General features: G+C 52.4%; 3 protein-coding genes across 3 annotated transcripts; 2 read left to right on the top strand and 1 right to left on the bottom strand.

Annotated features, from left to right (window-relative positions):
- The first annotated feature begins 5,170 nt into the window (after positions 1-5,170).
- Positions 5,171-5,986, top strand: LOC100908871 (uncharacterized). Its single transcript, XM_029110851.1, has 4 exons — positions 5,171-5,262; positions 5,375-5,423; positions 5,576-5,746; positions 5,817-5,986. Exons 1-4 carry the CDS (start codon positions 5,207-5,209, stop codon positions 5,886-5,888), a joined length of 348 nt encoding a protein of 115 aa, XP_028966684.1. The 5' UTR covers positions 5,171-5,206; the 3' UTR covers positions 5,889-5,986.
- A 1,760-nt stretch (positions 5,987-7,746) lies between these two features.
- LOC100908725 (uncharacterized) lies at positions 7,747-9,365 on the bottom strand. Its single transcript, XM_003741044.2, has 4 exons — positions 9,076-9,365; positions 8,877-8,966; positions 8,682-8,795; positions 7,747-8,559 (listed from the first exon to the last, which is right to left on the bottom strand). The coding sequence occupies exons 1-4, from the start codon at positions 9,277-9,279 to the stop codon at positions 8,155-8,157; spliced, it is 813 nt and encodes a 270-aa protein (XP_003741092.1). The 5' UTR covers positions 9,280-9,365; the 3' UTR covers positions 7,747-8,154.
- A 7,548-nt stretch (positions 9,366-16,913) lies between these two features.
- Positions 16,914-19,969, top strand: Dp (transcription factor Dp). Its single transcript, XM_029110850.1, has 7 exons — positions 16,914-16,979; positions 18,100-18,252; positions 18,376-18,462; positions 18,586-18,904; positions 18,994-19,178; positions 19,306-19,582; positions 19,713-19,969. The coding sequence occupies exons 1-7, from the start codon at positions 16,914-16,916 to the stop codon at positions 19,859-19,861; spliced, it is 1,236 nt and encodes a 411-aa protein (XP_028966683.1). The 3' UTR covers positions 19,862-19,969.
- The last annotated feature ends 1,160 nt before the right edge of the window (positions 19,970-21,129 follow it).

Genomic DNA, 21,129 nt, shown 5'->3' with positions numbered 1-21,129 from the left:
GATATCGGACGCTGCTAGTTCGATTCCGGCTCGACTCACTCCTGGTTCAGCACTCGGTACTCGTCGGGAGCGGGCCGTTGATCACGACAGGGGACCTTGAACGCCACCCCTCGTCCGGAAGAAGAGCACATTTTAGCGCGCCCTTTTGAACAACCTGGAACAAGGCGAATCGTTACTTCCAGCCAAAACAACTCGCAACTGGGATGGCGAGTGTCGAAGCGCAGACATTCAATATCCATTGTAGTTGACATTCAGCTTGACGGGTTAGCATCAGAACGTAGTCGACGTGACAGGCAGAGGCCATACGAAAAACTCCGGTCACGATTATCGGTCTTGGACATTGTTGTATTCCTTCTCCGATCCATTGATCAATGATGGCCATCAATAGTCATCAATCGATACAATATCCAGCGATCAACCTTACGGCGCGACCGCTGTATCTCCACGACACAGTCCACCGTCGCGTCGCTCGCGAGCGGCGCGAGAGAGAGAGAGACCGTCCATCGACTCCGTGCTATGAATCAGACGGGAAAGGCTAGACTGCGACACCGGTCCCTCGAATATACACCGCCCGCGGAGACTTCATCGGCAATAGGAACATTTCCCGTCCCCTCGGTAAAGTCAAGCTCTGGGGCGAAAGCGAGCCAGTGCACCCGATCTGAATTCCGCCTCGGGAGCCGATTTCTACCAACCGAGCCCCACGACAAAGATTTCCAGGAGAGGATCGTGAATCGGAATCGCCACTGGAGTACACGGTCGACACTATGCGTTGACTCCACGGTCTTCTTGGGAATTTTTTCGTTTCAGATAAATCTGCTCGGCAGACTTGGGAAAAGACCTTCGATTCAGGAGTCGCCGATTCAGTCGGATCCCGTTTGCGTAGACCGTCGCGGCCGATTGTATCGGGAAACCTCCCACAGGACTAGATTCTTCTTTCCGAACGCAGCGATCTCGAATTCAGTAAAGTTCTTCGGTTCTCTAGGCCCGTCGACGGTTGCGCTGCAGCTCCACACGAGGAGGAGTTCGACGATCCGAGCCGAGAAAGTTTACAGCTGGAGTGAGTTTCGCTGAAAAGTTCACATCAACGACTAAAGCCAGCTAGCCAGCAAGTCAGTGGTGGATTGAATCGTCTAAAGACGTATTTCGTTCCGAGGGATTCCGCGCACCGACAGGGTGAATGTCGAGGGGTTCCGCGCCGATCGACTCATCGAGGGCTTTTAGTCGCCAAGCCAAGCAAGACCGACGAGTATTGTTCTTGAGAGTTCGGCTAATGAATGGCCAGCTCATTCGGGGGTGACAGGTTCAGGTTGACGACACCACGCCTCCGAAAGCGGAATCAAACAGATGCAACGATCCGTTCAAAGCCACTTAGGAAGTTGGCACTAGAGCCAACTAGCAGTATCGTAGACGAGTGTTGGGTACACTGGTTCCCCGAAAGCGATAACGCGGTAATTAACAAGCATTGAACAAGATTAAGAGCAACCGCGTCGTCGCTGAACGAAGGACCATCCGAGCCTCGAACCGTATTTGGTGTAGGCGACGATACTTGTCCCGCAGGCTGGTCTCGCGTCAAAACTCGAAAGCTTGTTCAAAACTCCTCTCGTCAACCTCGGAGACATCTCGCATCCTGCAGGAGATCGGTTGCCGCCCCAGCAGAGTCGCGAGAGCGAATCTCCGGGCGTTGTTATGACGGCCTCGAAAGGACGGAGTCGAGATCGAGTGGGACGCGGGTTTCCGGAGCGATTTCGCGGCTTCCGTTCCTCAAAACCGATCGAACCACGGTGACCGACCGAAGGTGATTGTTTTGCCTGCCCATATACCCCGTGAGTGAGTGGACACAGCCTAGCGCTGAAACACACAACGTGGTGGCTTGACCGCCTTGAATCGCTGTGGTAAGCAGAGGAACAGCGCTTCTTCGAAGCTGGACTGATGCGACCGGTCTTGTCTTCATCGTCGGCGACGACGGCGGCGTGGCGGCGGCGTGGCGGCGGCGACGACGTCGACGATGAAGCTTTCTCACTGCCTGAAGAAAAATGAAAGCCCGGCCGCTCCGTCCAGCGGATCCAGAACGGGTTGGATCGAATAACTCATTACATACATATATGAGCCAGCTCACTCACGACAGCACCCACTTTGTCCGAAAGAGACAGTGGAGCGTTGCAAGGTTCACCACCGCGCATCGCCGTGCCTCGTTGCCCCTGCGAGCGGGGAGCATACCGGAGTCCATCCTCAACCCGGCGCGTTCCGACCAATGAGAAACCCCAGCAAGAGGGCTTGAGCCTCATTCGACCCGATCTTGATTGTCGGCTGATCGATCATCGAATCCTGAGGGCTTCAGGCTGAGGCCACCCCCGAAAGACTTTTCATGCAGATCCGGCTCTGAACAGGAGCTGCAAGAGCTTCGGCTCCTGCGAGCTTCGATAGTCTGCGCGAGCGGCGACCCACATTCGGATCACAGTCAGTGTATGCCACCGAGAAATTATTGACAATGTTCGTTATTGAATGTGCCGAGACCGCAAAGAGTCGAAGGATGGCTTTAGATTTGGACCGTGCTAGTATAAGTGGTCACTGAACGACAGACAGTCAGTCAGTCCGTCAGTCAGTCTGGATGTGCGACAAGACACCTTCATGCGTCAGTGCGCAGTCCACACTTCACCGAGTTTCTTGACGTCACCAATGGTGTCGAGGGTATTTCTGGCCTATCACGTATCGAAGCGAATACGGAGACGCGCACAGCACGAGACTCTCGATGCCTGCTGATTATTATTGTACCTAGTGAATAATAATATGATCATAATACACTGTTCTGGTCACATGAATTTGAAGCACCGAGAGAACGTTTCGATTAAGAGAGAAACAGAATGCCTATCCGTAGTTATGGATTCATGAATCTCCGGTGTACTCGCCGAGCAGGGATCACAGGTATTGGATGGTGAGCTACTTGACATCCAGATCCGAATCAAGCGGACGCTTCTGACTAGCCCTTTCGACTTTCACTCAGCCTACTGACAACTGAGCAGAAATAGAAGATTCTCAGAGCCGATTTCGACGTTCACGACGTGTGGCACCTTTGTTGTCACCACTCTTTTCAGCGCCACACGATTGATTTATGGTCTGTTCAAAGTCGAGGGCTCTTGGGCTCCTGTGACAATGCATGAAATTATTGCCCGCTCGACAATCCGATCCAGACTGGCTGCGTAGGGCAGGGTGCGAAAGGGCCCGGGGTGGACCTGAAGCACCATCCGGGGGTCGCAGGAGACCGTCCGAGCGTACGGACAGACCGCATGACACTGTGCGTAAAGGAGATCCGTTCCCCGCGGAATACCGACGGGCACGCTCAGAACGCAGTCCAGTTCCCGAGAGACGTTCAGCGCGGAATCGAGGCGTCCGACGGATCCTGAACCGATAAGCTCACCCTGAACGTCGGCTGGCGCACGTCACGTGCTGGAAGTCGACCTTGCTCCTACATTCCAAGAAGCGAAATTCGAACGGAGCACGGGCTATCGAATACTGACCGTCATTCCCGTTTGAAAACAATGAGTCCTTACGATGGTTCTCGCCCAGGAAAAAAGTATTTTGCCGTTTTTGGGAGCTGTCCTGTCGAGGAGCGATCGGAGAACTCTAACTCCAATAAATGACAAGCGGGCACCAGGCTCGATCGAGCGCAGAGCTCGCCTGTCATCCCGCCCCCTCTGCATGCAGTGTCTCTTCCTATCCAGTAAAGTAGCGAGCTCGCCACAAGGCCGGGTCAATGCAAACCTTTCTCTAGCTGATCGTGTCGTTGAAGTACTTTCTCTTCTTGGGTTGTCCTGTTGTCGAGCATTGTGGAGGTCTGGACCTCTGCAATGTTCAATCCATCTTCTTGCCGCTCGAGGAGGAGGTGAAGACGTATCGAGTTAAGTATTGTTGAGCACTTCTTGACAACTGGATTCCCTTTGAGCAGTCAGTACATCCTTCGGTCGGTCGGTCGTACAGACCGTTCTTTTATCTACCAGGGAACCTGTTCATCAATCTATCAATCCATCCGTGCGTTGTCCCGTTTGCCGAATTCTTTCTCTCTGGTCACTTCACCAAGTGTAGACGACGACAACAAACGGTAGACCTTGTGCTGCAAATGCTCGCAGACGCTGCACTCCCGAATAACGCACGATCCGAGCACTGCTTCAGGGGCTATCGAAACCCTAAACGAAACTCGCATCAGTGGCGGTCCACCTTCTGGTCTGAACGATCCGCTCCTCGACGACGTTGAGGGGACATCTCATCCCTCTGCAGCAGCAGCAGTAGCAGCAACAGCACCACCATCAGCAGACAGACAGAACGACGGACGACAGACACACGGACAAACTAACACAGCAGCAGCCGTCGCTGGAGAAAACACGGTCATCTGATGAATGCTTTCCGCTCACCCTCTGCTCGCCGCGCTCGCACACGGGAGCCGCCGCCACCGTCGTTCTCGACGGCTTCAATCGAGTTTTCCAACACGCCGGCTCGATCGGAGATCACTCGTTCGAAGCTCGAGTTCTCCGGACGATCGGTCGAGCTGCTGGCGAGAGTGAGTCCGCGACTCCGGACATTTGTTTCGAGCTTCGACTTCGATCTTTCGAAGTCTTCCGCTGTTTCTCCCAGCTGCCCTTTCCCGGAATGCGTTCATCTTGTTCATCTGCTCATTGCGAGAAACTTTTGGCGCCACAGCGATTCACAGCTGATTCGGTTTCTGCCAACTCGGAAGTCCTCTTTGAATGTGAGGAAAACCCTCCGGGGAAAAGCACGACTCGATCGTGATGAGTGGAAGGAGATTCCGGATCTTGTCTGACTCGGAAGATGAGGACACCCAAGGCGACAGCACATCGAGGCAGATACGGGAAGAACCTGGCGGTGAGTGACGTCCATTTCACCTAGCGCGGTTTTCCGTCCCGATTTGTGGATACGACGTGGTGATGTTCGTCTGAACGGATGCTTTCGCTCGTTCCTCTCGAAACACGATCGAGAACCGACGATTCTTCGGGTCAAGTTCACTCAAGCTCATGTTGCAACTAGTGGTTCTCTAAATATCGCGCATCTGTATCCCGGAGAAGGAGTCCGACCTCATCTCTGTTCTAATATGCGCAATTTTGTTCGGTCCTGACAGATGCCGATGCAGAGACTCCGGTGCCTCGGAAGAAAAAACGAGCTCGTATAGTCTCTGACGACTCCTCGGACAGCGGCGATGATGCAGCAAGTGCTGGTGAAGAGGAGAATGACGACAGCGGCAATCCTGCGGACGTAAGCGAGATTCACAAGCTTGAGCGGCTCCTAAAATACATATTTTGATAGAACGAGCTCCGGAGCATGAGTGCTGTCTCCTACGAACTCTCCCATTCCAATCTGTTCACAGAGCTCGATTGCCCATCGCGCACCCCGACCGCATGTCCCCTCCGAAAATGGTGAGTTAGTCGATCTATTCCCTCGCGTGTGATTCTTGCGACACGACGTTCGAGTCCTGATCCTTTCGCCAGAAGCTTCTGGCCGTTCCGTGACTCCCGCGACGATATTTTGAGAATAAGCTTTGGATACCTAAGTCTTTTGCTTGATGCAGAGCGATCCCACGGAGATGAGTCGGACGAGCGTGTGTCGGATGCGGATGAGCAAGATGCACGGCAATCCGGGGAGGATCGCTCAGAAAGGAACGACTCGGACGGCAATCGATCCGGTGCGGAGGTCCGCGACGATGGGAACGAAGCAGACGACCAGCCCGGCTCTCAAAACGGTTCGTGAAAGTTTCTCGCGCATCTATGAGTCGGGGGAATATGTGATTTGATCCGAGTGGCTCCTCGCAGGGAATGCCGCGGACGAGGCCGAGGAGGCTCAGGAAGCACCCGAGCGGAGGATTGTTAAGAAACGCATCGTAAAGAATCCACAGCCGAAATTGGACGCGACTCGGCTCACCGGAGAACGGGGTCTCGGACGGCTAAGGAATTTGCACTCGCAAATACGCATGAAAGGTTGTCAAACATCCATGACTCGATTTTTTCTTCAAAGGACAATGCACGGCTGGTTGGCTTTGACAGTTCACGATGTGAGAATTGACACGTTGAGAAGGACGGACGGGCAAACTCGCTGGATAAGCCGCCGCATTCGGATCGTGTCCTGTGAAACAACAGAGCGTGTATCGTTTCATCGACTCGTGATCTTACGATAGAATCCATCGGCAGGGAAGGGCCACGAACGAGAGGACCTCAAGAGTATCCTCCACTATCTCCAGCTGTGGGGACACAGGATGTTCCCCAAAATGCAAACGAAGGATATTTTCGAGCGTTGCGAACGATTAGGGACTAAAATGCCGGTTCGGATGTATTTGCGGCGGATGAGGAATGGTGAAATCTATGATTTCGTGAAGGTACGGATCACTCTCGAGGTGCTCGGTGAGAGAGGCGCTGTCCAGAGAGGGTGTCTGCGTTTGATTCACTGCAAGGAGCTCGCAGCCGAAACGCCTCGATGGGATAGCTCGAAATTCGGTCAGTTAGAATGCTCCGCGTCAAGCGGATTGTCTCAATAGGCCAAGAGTTGGGTAAAAATTCATTTTCTCGGTAGCCCGTCATTGAGTCAGACGACGACGCAGCAGCACAGGATACCCATGGAGATGGCCAGGAGCAGGAAAATGATGTTGGGGCCCCGGCTAATATCGACGACGAGGAAGAACAACCTCCTATGGAGGAGGGCAGAGATCTTTTCCAAGAGTTGTGGGAGCAGCGACTCGAGCCCAGCCAATCAGCGGCCAAGGACTCGCTACCTGAGAATACGCAGCTAGATGACGCGCAGCTGAACTCGACGGCTGGCGTAAGTACATAGAAGAATTCTAATGAATGATAACGGAGAGATATGATGAGCGAGTCTCGGTGCACTCGTGCCGTTGAAGATTCTAACCTGTAAAATCTCAGTCTGCTCAGGATGACCTCATCGCGAAGATTCAAGCGAAAAAAATGGAAGCACTGAAACGTCGAGAGGAGATCAGAGCAAGACGAGAAGCTCAACGAAGAGAAGAAGAAATGTTGGAAGCTCAAATTGCCCTCGAGAGCGAAGCGGCAGGTACCGCAAGTTCTTGAGCGCTTGCCAATGAGGGATGCGCCCGCGACCAGTCTTCTTGTAAACAATACATGTGTTTGAGAATACAAACAAAATGTTCCAAAATTATCTTCTTTGCTGATATTTCTTCCAATTTTTGTGTCCAGCGCATTCTGCATCCCTCGACCGGCTCCTGGACTCTTGGCAGAAGAAACCCTATGAACAATGATAATGATAAATTATGATGGTACGAAGAAGGCATGCTCGAATCGATCTCCGAAAACATCCGATTTTCAGGCTCGATGTTTCCGTTCGTCATGTCCATATTCATACATCCGTCGGATCAAATTCAAATGTTTTCACGTCAGTGTCATGTTCTTCGAAATTCCGGCGCTCGCGATGGCTCCATTCGCAGCTATCATAGTTCCTCGTATAGTTCGCCTGCCGTTGAGCGCGCCATCTCGGGAAGATATCAAATTCCCCCCTGACAGGAGTCGTCGAAACTTCGAAGTCTCTCCACCGCATACGAGGAAGAGCTCACGGGGACGAAGAGGACACCGGCTATCTAAGCATCGATCATGGATTCCGCAGCGGAAACTGTGCGGAACCGATGCTTCTTTCAGGACCACATAGAGTCGTAGGAACAGGACCAGCGGATCGTTGGATATTCCCCCGTACTGAATTCATTCGCAAGAAAGTTCGCGGTCGCATCGTTCGTCCACGGTTTATTCGTCCAACAAAATATCTATGCCAGCGTACTCGTGTTGCAGGATTTTTTCTGCAACATAGTAGTGGGCGTCATGATGCTGAGATTCACCGATTGGACGCGGGGCTTCCTTCTTCACCCGTCATCGTCTTCATCATAAATTATAATTTACTGCCTGCCATCAACTCCACGTCGACAAAGCTGCTTACGAGGCTTGTGGGCCAAGGAGAGGTTTCTTGTTGAGTTATCAATTTGTCGCGGCGAATGGGGGAATGAGTGAGAGGTTGAAGCCAATCCGTCGCACGTACAATAACGTGAGATGTTCCGTCTGTGAGCATCCGCTCGGTGCAAGAGCCGCATGCTGGGAGATAAGACCGTTCCTGACACTATCTGATCCGATTATCCATTTATGCTTTCTTGGCGGAGGATTTCTTGTAGAACCCAGTGTTGTAATTCGAAGCGTATCCGGTGTTGTAGCTGCCGCCGTAGGATACCACGGGAGCCGAAGCGTAGGATCCGTATGAAACAGCAGGGGCGGCGGAAGCGTACGAAACGAGAGGAGCGGCCGCGGCCAACGGAGTCGCACTGAAGGTTTGGACTCGGCTCGCAACCGGGGCGAAGGCAAGTGACTGCACGGGAGCACCGACTGTGACCGCCCTGGAGACAACTGGTGTGGCAGAGACTGTTTGGAAGGTCGCCGGAGCGGCCGAGAAAGTTCTGATGGCAGGAGCCACAGCGACCGATCGTTGAACGATTGGAGTGGCGACGACAGCTGGAGCAGCGGCGATTACGGGGCGCACAACTTGTTGTACCTGTGAATTTCGAAGACCATCAAGTACGAGGATCGAGCGACGGAAAAACTGGCTTGAACGATGAGCGATATAATAATTGTCTCGAGTCGAATTCTACCGGGGAGCAGCTCCGCTTATCTCACCTGGCGGATGGGGATGTTCACAACCTGAACTTCGGGACCGGTTTGGGTGAATTGGACACGAGTGGGACGCGCGCGCTGAACAACGCGGATGACCTTCTGGGGCTCAGGAGGTGCCTACGATCCGGGGAAGGGCTTGAGTCGATGGGCTCCGACGAGTGTATACGACTGGAGCATTTTTTTCTAAAGTACACTCACTTGAACGCGGATGATCTCCGGCGGAGGAGCGGGGGCTTCATGGATCCGGATGACTTGACGCGGCCGCTTGTACTCTTCGACGCGAATTATCTGTTGAATCAGAGATGACGCTTAGCCCAATGGGAACTCCGAGGATCAGATGATTTCCACGGAAGAGTAAGATGGGCTGAGAATGTAGTCTCCTAGACGGGCTACTAACCTCACGCTCGGATGTCGTGTGGATTTCGTGGACCTTGGGAGCCCGCGCGACAGGAGCAGCGGCTGCGACGGCCGTGGTCGCGACTCCGCTTCCGACCGGCGAACTTATACCGGACGAGTAGCTATATTGGCTTCCCTGCTGAGCGATTTGACCCAAAGCGGGACTGGCGGTTAGTAATCCAAGAGCGAGCACGAAAAGCTTCATTATTGGCACTGAACGGAAAACTCGGGGAGGAACAGAATCACGAGCAACAGCGTCGAGCCACGGCAATAGACTTGGCGTAAGTCGATGACGAGGTCGTACCCACGGATGATCGCCTTTTTATAGAGCGGACACGCGCGGTCGCAAAGAAAGGGAGAAGGATTCACAGGATGTATCTTCAACTTGCCCAACTGTTGAAAAAAAGACAAACAGACAGACACGTACGCGCACACACACACAGTCAGGTAAGCACAGCCGATGCCACCGTTGACACTCTCGTTACGATTCTGCTCACGGAGCCGCCGCCACCGCCATCCACGGTGGTTCATTGGATAGCGTTCGTTCTTCATCGATCGTCGACTGCTCGCCACAGTAAGAGTCCTTCAGAAGGCTGAGAGACACCTGCAAAGGCAAATTCATTCTCCGACGCCCTCCGGATGTCCAAACCCGTTTTTGGACGGTGCCCAGCGATCGCTGCCGCGGAACGGCGAAGGGTGACCAGGATTCGATCTATGGGGAAAGCGGGGGCGGTCGCTCCTGCGAACTTCTCCCAATGAATGCCCTTAGAGACTTTCGGTCCGCGAATCGCTTCCGACACTCGAATGCCCCCGACAGTCCTTTACGCCCCTTTCAAACCTTATACGCTGGCGTTGCATGGAAGCGGTGTCTCTCTCTTGGATCGGAGATTCAGCGAGCGCCTTGTCGACGCAAGAGGGTAGTTGCGGATGATGAAGCCCGTATAGAACTTACGCGGCCGATATTGCCATTGCATTGAAATCAGATTCCAGACGAGGTTTTCGAATGCTGCTCCGAGTTGAAGGTCATCCGTGCGTCTGGAATCTGATGCTCTTCCGGAACCTGTTGTCGCTAGTGAAAAAAAATTATCTGTGGTGTATGCCACGGATGTCGACTCCGATTGCGTATTCCATTGAGTGCTCCCATTTGGACATTCAGCGTCGATGTTCACGCCTCTTCGTCTGTGTTATTTGTTTATTGTCATTTACGGGAAGTTTATTCTTTAATTCCTCTTCCAGAGGATGTTCCATCAGGACACTGTCCTCGGCATCGTATGCTGATCTCGACCCCTCTTCGAATATCTCAGCTTGGCTCGGGATGGTGAGGGCCAGTCTCTCCTCGATCCCTTCCAGCACAGGTTTCTTGTATGGATTCGTACGGAAGGCGTCTTCGTTCGATTGGAAGGTTAAACACTTTTAATGTGTTGAAATGCGACACTGATTGACGCGACCGCCGAATACGCGCCCTAAGCGATGTGCAGTGCAATCGAAGGACCACCGGAGGAGGATCAAGTTCCGAGACGGTCTTCTGCAGGATCCAGATGGAACTTTCAGTACGAAACGTGCGGCGTTCCAGCCGAGGACTACCAGAGAGAAGCGGCGACATTTTTCGACTACGATCGAGACTCCGGACATGTATGAGTGAGTCGACGCGAAAAGTTCTTCTTTTCGGGCGTTGATCGAAATAGAAAACTTTTCAGAGAGACGGAGTCCCTCGACAAACCTGTATACCTCCGAAGAGCCAGGAATATTCCGTCATGAATGAAGCGGCTTGGCGAATCTTCTTCATCTGATGACATTGAAAGAGCGGTGTTAGTAGACTTCTTTGCGGTACACGTTACCATTTTCCGGCGGTTGCAGATTACGTTACTGATAACGGAGTCAACTCACCATGGATATTTGATACTGCGTTCGATTTCACATCCAGCTCTAGCCGCTGATCTTGGTGAAATGCGACGGGTAATATGAGAAATGAGAATAGTCTTCTCCCGGGTACACCGTGGAATGCCGGGTATGGGCGACCTTATTTCCGGACTGACCTTCCTGCTTTCCGATCAGCGGACTCCAAAGTGTAAGGGCCTTGCCGCCGAGAGCCTCGGTATTCGCGAAGGTCTGAGACTTGGCTGCCCCCCAGAGGAATCCCGCAGAAGGGATCTGCATGCCCCGAATAGAAATCATTGTTGACAATAGTTCCCCGGCTCCCGGTCACTGGAATTATCCCGGCTCTAATCGTAGAGGCTCACGTCTCGGAACGGTTCCATGACGCAAACGGGCCTCCACCGAATTCGTTCTCTCTCGGTGTAGGAGTTCAACTTCCCATCAGACGGAACACGCGGGGAGGAGTCTGGACTCATCGAAACCGACCCTGAGTTTCCACTCACCTCGATGGCCTTGTAATGTATCGCCTACAGAAATCCTGCGCCCGGAATTATGCCGACCTATCGCTATCACGAATTTCATACTCTTCGCGCCTCGACGGAAGGCTCGAGCTTCGACCAGATGCAAGGAAATCTCACGATCGCCAAAACCATTCGCTTCGGAGCTCAACAATATTCGGACGACAGCATCGGGTAAGGATCGAGCGCGGCGATCGGATGAGCTCCAGTTTTTCTTTTAATTCTAGACGGGCTCCTGAGCCCAGCCCCAAGAATCTCTGACTCCATCCCATGAGCGGGAGACTCGTGAGGGCAGAGATCGAGTTGTCCATCTGAGCAGTCGATCCTGTCTCACAAAGACGGGTCGCAATCTGTATACGAGCACATCCCTGCTCTGTAGAAACTTCCCGGGTGACCTCGATTGCAGCTAATGAGCTCAAAGATTTCTGGCTTTGGGCGGCGGATATAATCCTGCGAATGAGTTGAATTCCGATCTGGAAAAAGACGGTCCATATGGGGAGGCTTCAGATCGTCTCAGAAATTTCGATGAACCGATCCCGAGGGAAAGTTCGCTAGGGATTTCCCCGAGACAAGAATATGTATTCCTCAGATTCTCGGCCGTCTTCTCTACTATGGCAGCGAACTCTCTTCTCCTTCCTGGCCTTGAAAAGCAACGAGAAGAACCCGACGGCCTCCGATGCGATCCGACAGAAGTCACCGGTTGTCTTATCAGATGGAGGTTATCAATTCCAATGAAAATTCGGGCTTAACAGAAGAAAGTAGGGCCAATTCATACGATCGTCGTGAGATACCAAACAATAACAACAAAATAAACCCTGTCTGAAAAGTCTTGCAGCACAATTAGAATGGAAACTTTGCAATCGTCCCTTGCCTCGCCGCGGGCAATGATCACTTTGCGTGAGGTCGAACTCATGGTCCGTTCCCAATGCCCCGATTACGGGGCCCGCTAGAACGGCGAAGTTTCCGAGCGGCCTCTGGAGCGAAAGAAATCGCTCGTCCGTGTAGTGCGGTAAAGTGAGCTCCTCAGGGACAGCCATGTGACGAAAAACGAGAGAATAGCGAAGACGTTCCCCGAGTCCCCATGACGAAGCATCGAACGATTGAGGATCCCTTGAGGCACGATGTGTATAAATCGTCTCATTCGCCGGCGCCGCACGAGCGAGCAACCGATTCATCGTCGAAGAGACGGTCGCGGAGCGTAGATGCTGCATGAGTCTCCGATACGATTCGAGTTCATGAGGCTCAGGAATCTCGCGTAGCCATCGGACGGAAACGTTCTGAGAGAGTCAAGAACCCAAAACGGAGAAATCGGAATGCCGTCGATGAACTCGGTCTATCATGCACTCAGGTGGGTCAGCGTCGGAGAAAAAATCATAAATCACGAAATATCGTTGATGTGAGTGTGACTGAGGTCGTCAGAATCGGTACCGCGTCATGAGAGGATGTGACATATAAGATCGGATATAGGACGAGTCGGGCTTGATTCATCGGATTTTTTCCTCGATTCAACCGTCTCTTCTTGAGAAATTGGGGAACTCACTCTAAATCGATAATTTTTCAGGGACCGAGTACTCAATTATCACCCTACGATACCTGAACGTCTAAGGGGGTACACATTTGGTGCCCGCATCGATTTCACCATTATTGATCATCGAACGAAAGCCGCGAAGGAGGTCATCACGTCTTGGGAAGCGCAATCAAACTCTAGGTCCAAACTCTGCCAATGATTTCCGCCAGGGACACAAACGAGAATTCCCCTCCATCCCATACCATCTTATTCGTGAATCATAGTGTGCGAACTTCTTAGTGCGCTTGGAATCCGGAAGCTCGAGGGCTCTGCACAAGAAACAACCTCCGAGTTCTGGTCGCTGGCGCTACTTCGCGGCGCTGTCTGCATCTGTTCCCAATCTTCTGACTGATCTAGCAGCGCTAGACTGCAGAGTTTTCTGGAATTCCCTCGGGAGTCGTGGCCTCGAGTTGCTCATACCCTCCATTCCGAAAGCTTCGACCCGTCGGTTCCGTCCAAGTGTTCACCTGACTGATCATTATGGAGTTTTCTTTGCTTTTGACCTCCGACAATTCCTAAACCTCTCCCCTGATTTGTCAACCTCACCTCTCGAGGGAGGGGAGCGCGACCAAAACGGCGTAGCCTCGAAATTTGGGCCGATCATTGCCAAGCGACGACTACACAACGGTCAACCCCTCATGTTCCATATAGGTTGTAATGATTCGATTTATGCACATCGGAGACGAGTCTTTGCTTGTGTGATGCCGGAGATCGATCAATGATCCTGATCGTGACTCCCTCCCGCTTATCTACTTCTACTACTACGCCGTAGAGCCATCCGAGAAGTCGCTGGTCGAGCTCTGTCGCGGAGTGAGCGTCGTACTGATATCAACCATCCAGCGCCCATTGAGCCGCGCAAGTAATCTCGCCTCATACAGGCCGTGCCGTTTCCGGGCTTCCCTGTCAAATAGGTTCATGGAAGACTATAAGTCCCCTTGAAATTCCTTTCTCTCGCAGGAATTTCCACATGACGCGTGATGGAGCAGAATACTTCAGAAGAGGCTCATCACAACATTATAGCTTGAACACTTCAAGCGATGGTTCGGACAACATTACTGACCATGACTAGCGGCAAGGAAGGCCTTTGGGAACGGCCGAGTAGCCAAGAGCAAGGCGACAAGGGCCTTTTTCGTGATTTCGCGGTCCATCGGCTTCATGAGGAGCGTCATCACTCCAAAGCCCGATGCGCTGAGTGGGGAGTCCGGACATCACGCGACATTACTTTCGATTCTCTCGATCAAAAGCTTCCGAAGGATCCGCCGATGAGGCCAAGTATTTCATGGAGGATTCGGCTTCCTGCGCGGAATTCTGCGACGATGTGGAACTTCAGTGATGGTCCGAAGCGTATTTCGCACTCCCTTTACCCCTTCGAGCCCCCCGAAGGAATCCAAGAGGCGATCTCTGCTTGGGGTTGCTGATTATTGCCGAAAGTCTCCACAGCGGACTCCACCCGCGGGAGCATGCCGCCCTTCGATGAGCTCTTGCGATATCCGCCCCGCAATGATCCGGAACTATCGAAGCAATTCTACCGGAGTTAGCTGCCGGATCCGAGGAGGAATGGTCCCTCTCGGGATAACTTGAAGATATCCATGTGATATCTCGAAGACGATTCCGAGACGCAAAGACCGAGACTCCATCGGAGGATCTCGGGAAGTCTTGCCTTCCCAGGACTTTTCGAGACTATGTATATGTGTGTAAATTGGTATCCCGCTACTACCGGAGAGTCCGATGAGGAAGGTCGACGATGAGGTGGCTCTCCAAGACTCAACAGTTTTATTTCCCAGGAAGTACTCGATTTCGCCGCCAGTATCGGAGTCCCACTGGAACATAGGCTGCTCCTCTGCTTCCCTGTCGGAGTTCCAAAGAGGCTCTACTTCGTGTCGGCTGCGTCGCATTTGTCTGATATGCATACATGAATTCCTGGCCCATAATGAAGCTAAAAGTTTGTAATCCGCTATAGGTAACGACATTTCGTTCGCTGGTTCCAGCGAGGGTGAAATTTCCCTCTGCGGAAAAGATGCTCGGGAAATCCCTTAAGGAGGGAGGCCCTGTCTGACGGGCTCTCCGTGCGGGAAACTGCGTGAAATTTCAAGATGCCTCATGGTAAGGACATAATGAGGCTGGACGGAACTTGACGTATAATGAAGATGAACGTATCCCCATGAGGGAACTCGCGAATCAGAAACTCCTCGCTCAGGAAAGTCCGCGCTCGAGGAAGCTTCCCCAGGTGTCTTCCTCTGCAAAATGAGCCTGCAATCCTATTCCGCGATTCTCCCGTGGGGTAAGTCCTCCAAACGCAGGGTACCTGATATACTCCCTAGGGAGGATTCACGCGAACATCTAAATTCCTCTACATTACCATGTAGAGGGGTTTCCTCAGCAGGAACCCCGAGCAAACAACCTGGCCTGGGCAAACTTGAGCGAATTGCGCTGATTGCGGCACATTCATCCAATTAGAGCATATAGATCCTAAGGTTTTTCCTCCAGTCAGCTGTCTTGTAGAACCGGAGGTGGCGTGCGGGAAGCCGGGATTCCAATATAAAGGAAAGGAGGCGACGTCTTCCGGAGCTCTCGTCAGGAACGACAAGGAACGAATCGGAATTCCCGTCTCTTTAATTTAAGGCGAGCAGGGATCGGGAACAATAGCCGCTGGGACAGCCTCACGTGTGGTGTTGTCTCTGAGCCAGTCACTGACTCACCTGAGCTGTTGCAAAGCTCATGGATTCGGCAAGATCTATGATTATCCTCCATCGAGCTCTCGTTTCTGCAGCGGATTAGGGAGGGGTTCGAGATCACAGCATTGATCTCCATACCGCTAACGAAGTGAATCATCGGAGTCTGAACGGGGACAGGCGCCCGGTTTCGCTTAAGCTATCAGTAAAGATCATCAGCAAGCCTGAGTAGTGACTCTCCTTGGCGGATACTATCCGTTCAATAGAATCCTTTTCCCCGCGCGGTTCCCCAAAGGCTCAGATACGGACAACCGTGCGGTGTATTCGAGCATCTGTAGACCATTTGGAAAAACAGTCTGTAGCAGCCTACGACCGTACAGGCCGATCCCCAAGTCCAGCGGCGGCCGGACACAAAATCGCGCCATTTCGTAACCGCCAAATATCAGCTGCGTGTTTACATGCTGGTATCGACAGACCGGGCGCAGATCCATCTTCTGGACCTCCTGAGGATAAGATCCGGACTCTCCTGCTCTTGAGTGTCCCAACCTCGCTTCTCATCGGTTCTTGGTGACCACGGGACTCCGCTGAGTTCTTCCACGGCTAGGAGGGCAGTATTCACACATATGAAGACGATGTTCGTGGTCTCCGACTACCGCCTGAAACGGAAATGAGCTCCACGCAGGTTTCGAGGGTCACGTGGTTTCAGTGAACAGCCAATCAGGACGCTCCTTCGCTCAGAGTCGCAGGCCGCCACTGGACAAAAGTGTAGTGGCTCGGCTGCTCAAGACAAAATCAAGACAAAATGCAAACTTGACTCTCTTTGTGTGAGGTAAAGCGACGTTGCCAGAAGCAAATCGGTAGAGTTGTATGGCGGTCGTCTCGGGTGAGCTTCGGCGACCCGGAGCGTCGCGGCAGACGCGTCGGCCTCTCGCACGAACGGATACTCGGTTGTAGAAGCTGCTTCACGGAAAGCTGTTTGGGCTTCGGCCAATCGGACGCCGTCATTGGTGGGGCGATTCGGCTCCCGAAAGCTTACAACCGGTGCGGTTCGTTCGTCGAGAGTCGTTTGCGAAAGTTCTGAATGCAACGATCCAGAGCGGCTCTTGTTAATTTTGCAGAAGCCGCGAGCAAAGACGACCGAGACCAACGAGTGCGCCCCATTAGTGTCGACAGCACGGACTGTGATCTGGCGTGAAGCGCGGGCGGGATGACGTCCAACGGTGACAACCTAATTGTGGCCACCTCCCTGTTGACCGGCAATCAGGTGTCCGGCATTAGTAAGTTGAGATCCGACTGAAACGTAGGCCACTGTTAGCACTGCAGTCTCGGCCGACAGCGAGTCGACCGCCACCGCTCATAGATGAAACCAAATCAAAGTGGCCTCTCACGGCGATCTCACATCGATCCGCCTCGAGTGAAAATTCTCGTAACGATCCGGAATGCATCCCGTCAAAAGTCTAGCTTTTTGTGACCAACTCGTCGGCTTCATCCGAAGAGGCTGAAAGCAGTGAGCCTAGGCGATATCCGTTTCAAACGCCTCTTTTTTCCCTTCACTTTCGGTGTTATTGCTGTTGTTGTTGTTGTTGTGATCCATGCAAAGAGGTGCGTATACCGTGCGATCAGCTGTAAATAGAGTGAAGTTTGAAAACATCGTATTCCGAGACCGCAACAGTCGATTGTCGGTGACTAGGGGATTTCTGGTTCAGTTCACTAATTCTATGGGTGGGTTTCTTCCTCTCGAGAAGGGAACGGGTTTCGATGTCCTTTCGGCAACCGGTTTTTCATGCGGGAACGCTCCGCTCGTGTGTGACGGTGTTTCATGTGTGAAATATGCTGGAATGATCCTTCAGAGAGATTCCGGACGCTCCCCATCGGATCCGTGAGAAACCAGAAAATCGTTCATCTAATTGATGAATCCAGTCTCTGTCACCTGTTTCCGAGATTGAGAAAGCGCATGAGAGCTCCCCACTTCGTTCCTGTCAGACGCATGTCAACATTTGCTTCATCTGTCGAAGTCATCGGAAGTTGTGAAATCTTCCCCGTCGTCGGAATCCACAATCGGTATCGGAGTTGTGCACCGATCGAGAGGAATTGACCTACGCAAACTCATCCCGAGATGCATCCTGATTCGCAGCTTAAACTCCCGCCAAGGTCGTCTACGCGTGCCACCTCTAGCTCCCCCTGATATTGTTGCGCACGATAGACGTGGCCTCGGTTCTCTCCGGGGATCTAAATTCCGAGCGCGAATCTTGCTTGCTCCGGGGGAGCGAAGCGATTACCTCGTCTGGAGGATTCCCATGCACTCCAGCTTTGGAAATCTAGCCCTAGGCTCTCGATTCGAATGAGTGAATGTTTCGAATGGGGCTGCGCGGATTTTTGACGGAATTTGATACCTTCCAGGCGGAACAACTCGTTACATCACGGTTTCCTCACACGGGACTCCGGTGAAGCAATCTGCTGCAACTCAGAATGTCATTCTCACAGCTCAAAGTCCGCATGGATCCCCCGTCATTCTCCAGAGTCCATCGAAAGGTGGCACTGCCCAGGTATATGGAGTTTCTATGGGGTATCTCGTGGGCTCTCTTCGATTGTCCATGCGAAATTTGATGCAGGGAGACCGTGAAGGAGCACCTCAGGCGGATAACTAATGGGTAAAAAACTTCTTGAAGGTTTTCCACACCTATACCTCCCTGGGCAACGCAACTTCAGGGATCAAGCGTGAACGTGAGTCGGACATCCACGACTCTTATATCGAGGTAAGTCTCCGGGCGACGAGCTTCGCATCTCCTTATCGGGAACCCCGACGACCTCATCGGTCCCCTCATGATCGAGCCGAGAGTTCCTCCGTGGCACATTGAAGACCCTACGGTCGCTTGCAGGTTAAACGCGCGAAAGTCGCACAAACTGCTTCCATACGGAGCTGCGTAACGACCCCGGGGGCTGCCAGCCCGGCAGCTACAGGCAACCGTGGTCTTCGACATTTTTCGATGAAAGTATGCGAGCAAGTTCAGAAGCGAGGAAAAACCACGTACAACGAAGTTGCAGACGAGCTGGTGAATGAGTTTTCTGAGCGTGGGAGCGGAGGTGGTTCCGCAGGCGGTGCCGCAGGCTCTGCGGCGTCTGCGAACGGCGCGGGCTACGATCAGAAGAACATTCGTCGTCGAGTCTACGATGCACTCAACGTTCTCATGGCCATGGGTACGGCTCACAAGAAATTCTCGCAGCTCTGAATTGTCTCGCTCGGAGTCTCCCAACAATTTACGAGCAATTCCGTAACTCTATTCTAGGCATTATAGAGAAGAAACAGAAAGAGATTCTCTGGTTGGGACTCCCCACAAACAGTGCGCAGGAGTGCAAAAAGCTCGAAGCAGAAAAACGAGAACGTCTTTCTCGAATCTCACAGAAGACTCAACAGTTATATGACATACTACTTCAGCATATCGCTTACAAGAGTCTTGTAGAACGTAACAAGGTGAGCATCGATTCACGCATTCACCGACAATCATGAGTCCGGAGCACACCGTGGAAACTCACAGGAGTCGCTCGCGATTGGATGCACTGGAGGAGGAGCCTTTCCGATAATTTCGAATTTCTTCCAGGCCCAAGCCGCTGTCGCACCCCCTCCGCCCAATTCTACGATTGCTCTCCCGTTTATTATAATCAACGCTTCGAAGGAGACTTCTATAGATTGCCAGATCTCTTCAGACAAACGCGATTACCTGTTCAATTTTAACAATTCGTTTGAAATCCACGATGACATTGAGGTTCTCAAGCGCATGGGCTTGGCCATGGACATTGAGAAGGGTGAGGCTACACCAGAGAAAGTGCAGCAAGCCAAGCAGATGCTGCCCAAAGCACTGCAGCCTTTCGTGGAGCGTGAGTAGTCTACCATTCCCATTTCTCCGAGAAAATTCTACCCGATACCGTTTTCGATTTTTTGTTTTTGTGAGCCGACTTTGCCTCTTCCGGAGTATACTTACTAAGCTCAATGGGTTCCCTCCGACAGAGATGGCACGTAGCCGTGATCAGCTGCCTCCAGACATGATGCGACTCACGAAGGCATCGTTGAGCCCGAGTGACGAAGTTGTCATGTCAATTCTTCCCTCACCGTCATCCGGTGAAGATTACTCCGAGGACGATCAGTACGAAAATTGAAACGAGCTGCCAACGGAAGCACATAAGTTTCCGCGGCAAACTCGGCCCGATGTACCACACTATTCTTTAACTGAGATATAACCACGGAATAAAACACTATTAAACATTGAAGAGATATCAGTGTTCTTGACAATGAGACGATTCATTCTTTAGATGACTCCTGGTTGAGGGAGCAAGGGAAAAGGAATGCCGGGTATCATGAGCAAGTTCTCCGCCCCGCTTTACTGATCGAGACTCGCGAATTAGGACCATGTGTATCTCGCTATCTCGTCGTTCCGCTCCGGGGCCGTCCGAGTAAAATATTATATGCGAGCAGACAGAAAGTCCGAGCTGACGGAGAGAATCCCCCGACACTTCCAGACCCATACGCGTCGCATCTGTTTCCAGCGGAGACACCGTTGCCCATTCGACCCTGCGCGGAGGAAAGGGCGGGCACTTCGAGCCGCCCGCCTAAAGACCTCCCACTCACTGACGCCTATGGAATGTGAGAAGCTCACAAAAGCGGAAGAGGAAGCTTTGTCGGTTAGCTCTTCTGTCCGGCACCCATAGGTCCATAACTGAGATAGGACGGCTAGGATGTGGCCCTCTATCGAAGAAAAGCTGTCCGGATGGATTCTTCGGGGAATTCTGTCTTCGATGAGGTTGCCTGGAAGCTCCGGGGCTCCGCGTTTCACAAACCTCGATTTTCGGAACCAACAGCGATTCCGGAATCTCAGTCTCTCACGCGGACGCGACTCCTGGAAGCGAAGAAAATACTGAACCCGGCTCAACCCTTGTCTTAGCACCGCATTACCGCTGACGATTGTCGCAGGCTTGTGGCATGATTGCGACCCGAATTGAATCCCGATCCTTGACCGACTTTTTTCCATGAATCGGATGAGTCTTTGGATGCAATTTCTATGAATTTTATGCTATGTACCTCTTGACCACTCTCTTCTCGTAGTTCGTAGCTTGACCCAACTGGACTCCGAGCGCTCGCGAGAGATGATGTGAGCCGCGAGAGGTGAAGAAAAAAATTCATCCCTTACTGTGATTTTTGTCGCGAGTCAGAAGCAGATCTTTCGGTTTTCTGCCATACGAATACATCAATGACTTAGAGACCGTATCCAGTATTCGGCGCCTCCCTGCACAGCCTTTCCAGATAAGACCCTCTCGAAGCGATGATCTGTGAAGACGAGCAGACCTCCGGCCAGGGAGTCGACCGAGGGGAATTCCGAGTACCTGTACCTATCGGTGTTTCTCATCCGATAAGACAATCTCGGAGCTTC

The sequence above is a fragment of the Galendromus occidentalis genome, unplaced genomic scaffold, assembly GCF_000255335.2.
Source record: "Galendromus occidentalis unplaced genomic scaffold, Mocc_1.1 scf7180000077121, whole genome shotgun sequence".
NCBI classification, from domain to species: domain Eukaryota; kingdom Metazoa; phylum Arthropoda; class Arachnida; order Mesostigmata; family Phytoseiidae; genus Galendromus; species Galendromus occidentalis.
The sequence above is the reverse complement of the archived record's forward strand: the minus strand, read 5'-3'. Positions and strand labels throughout refer to the sequence as shown.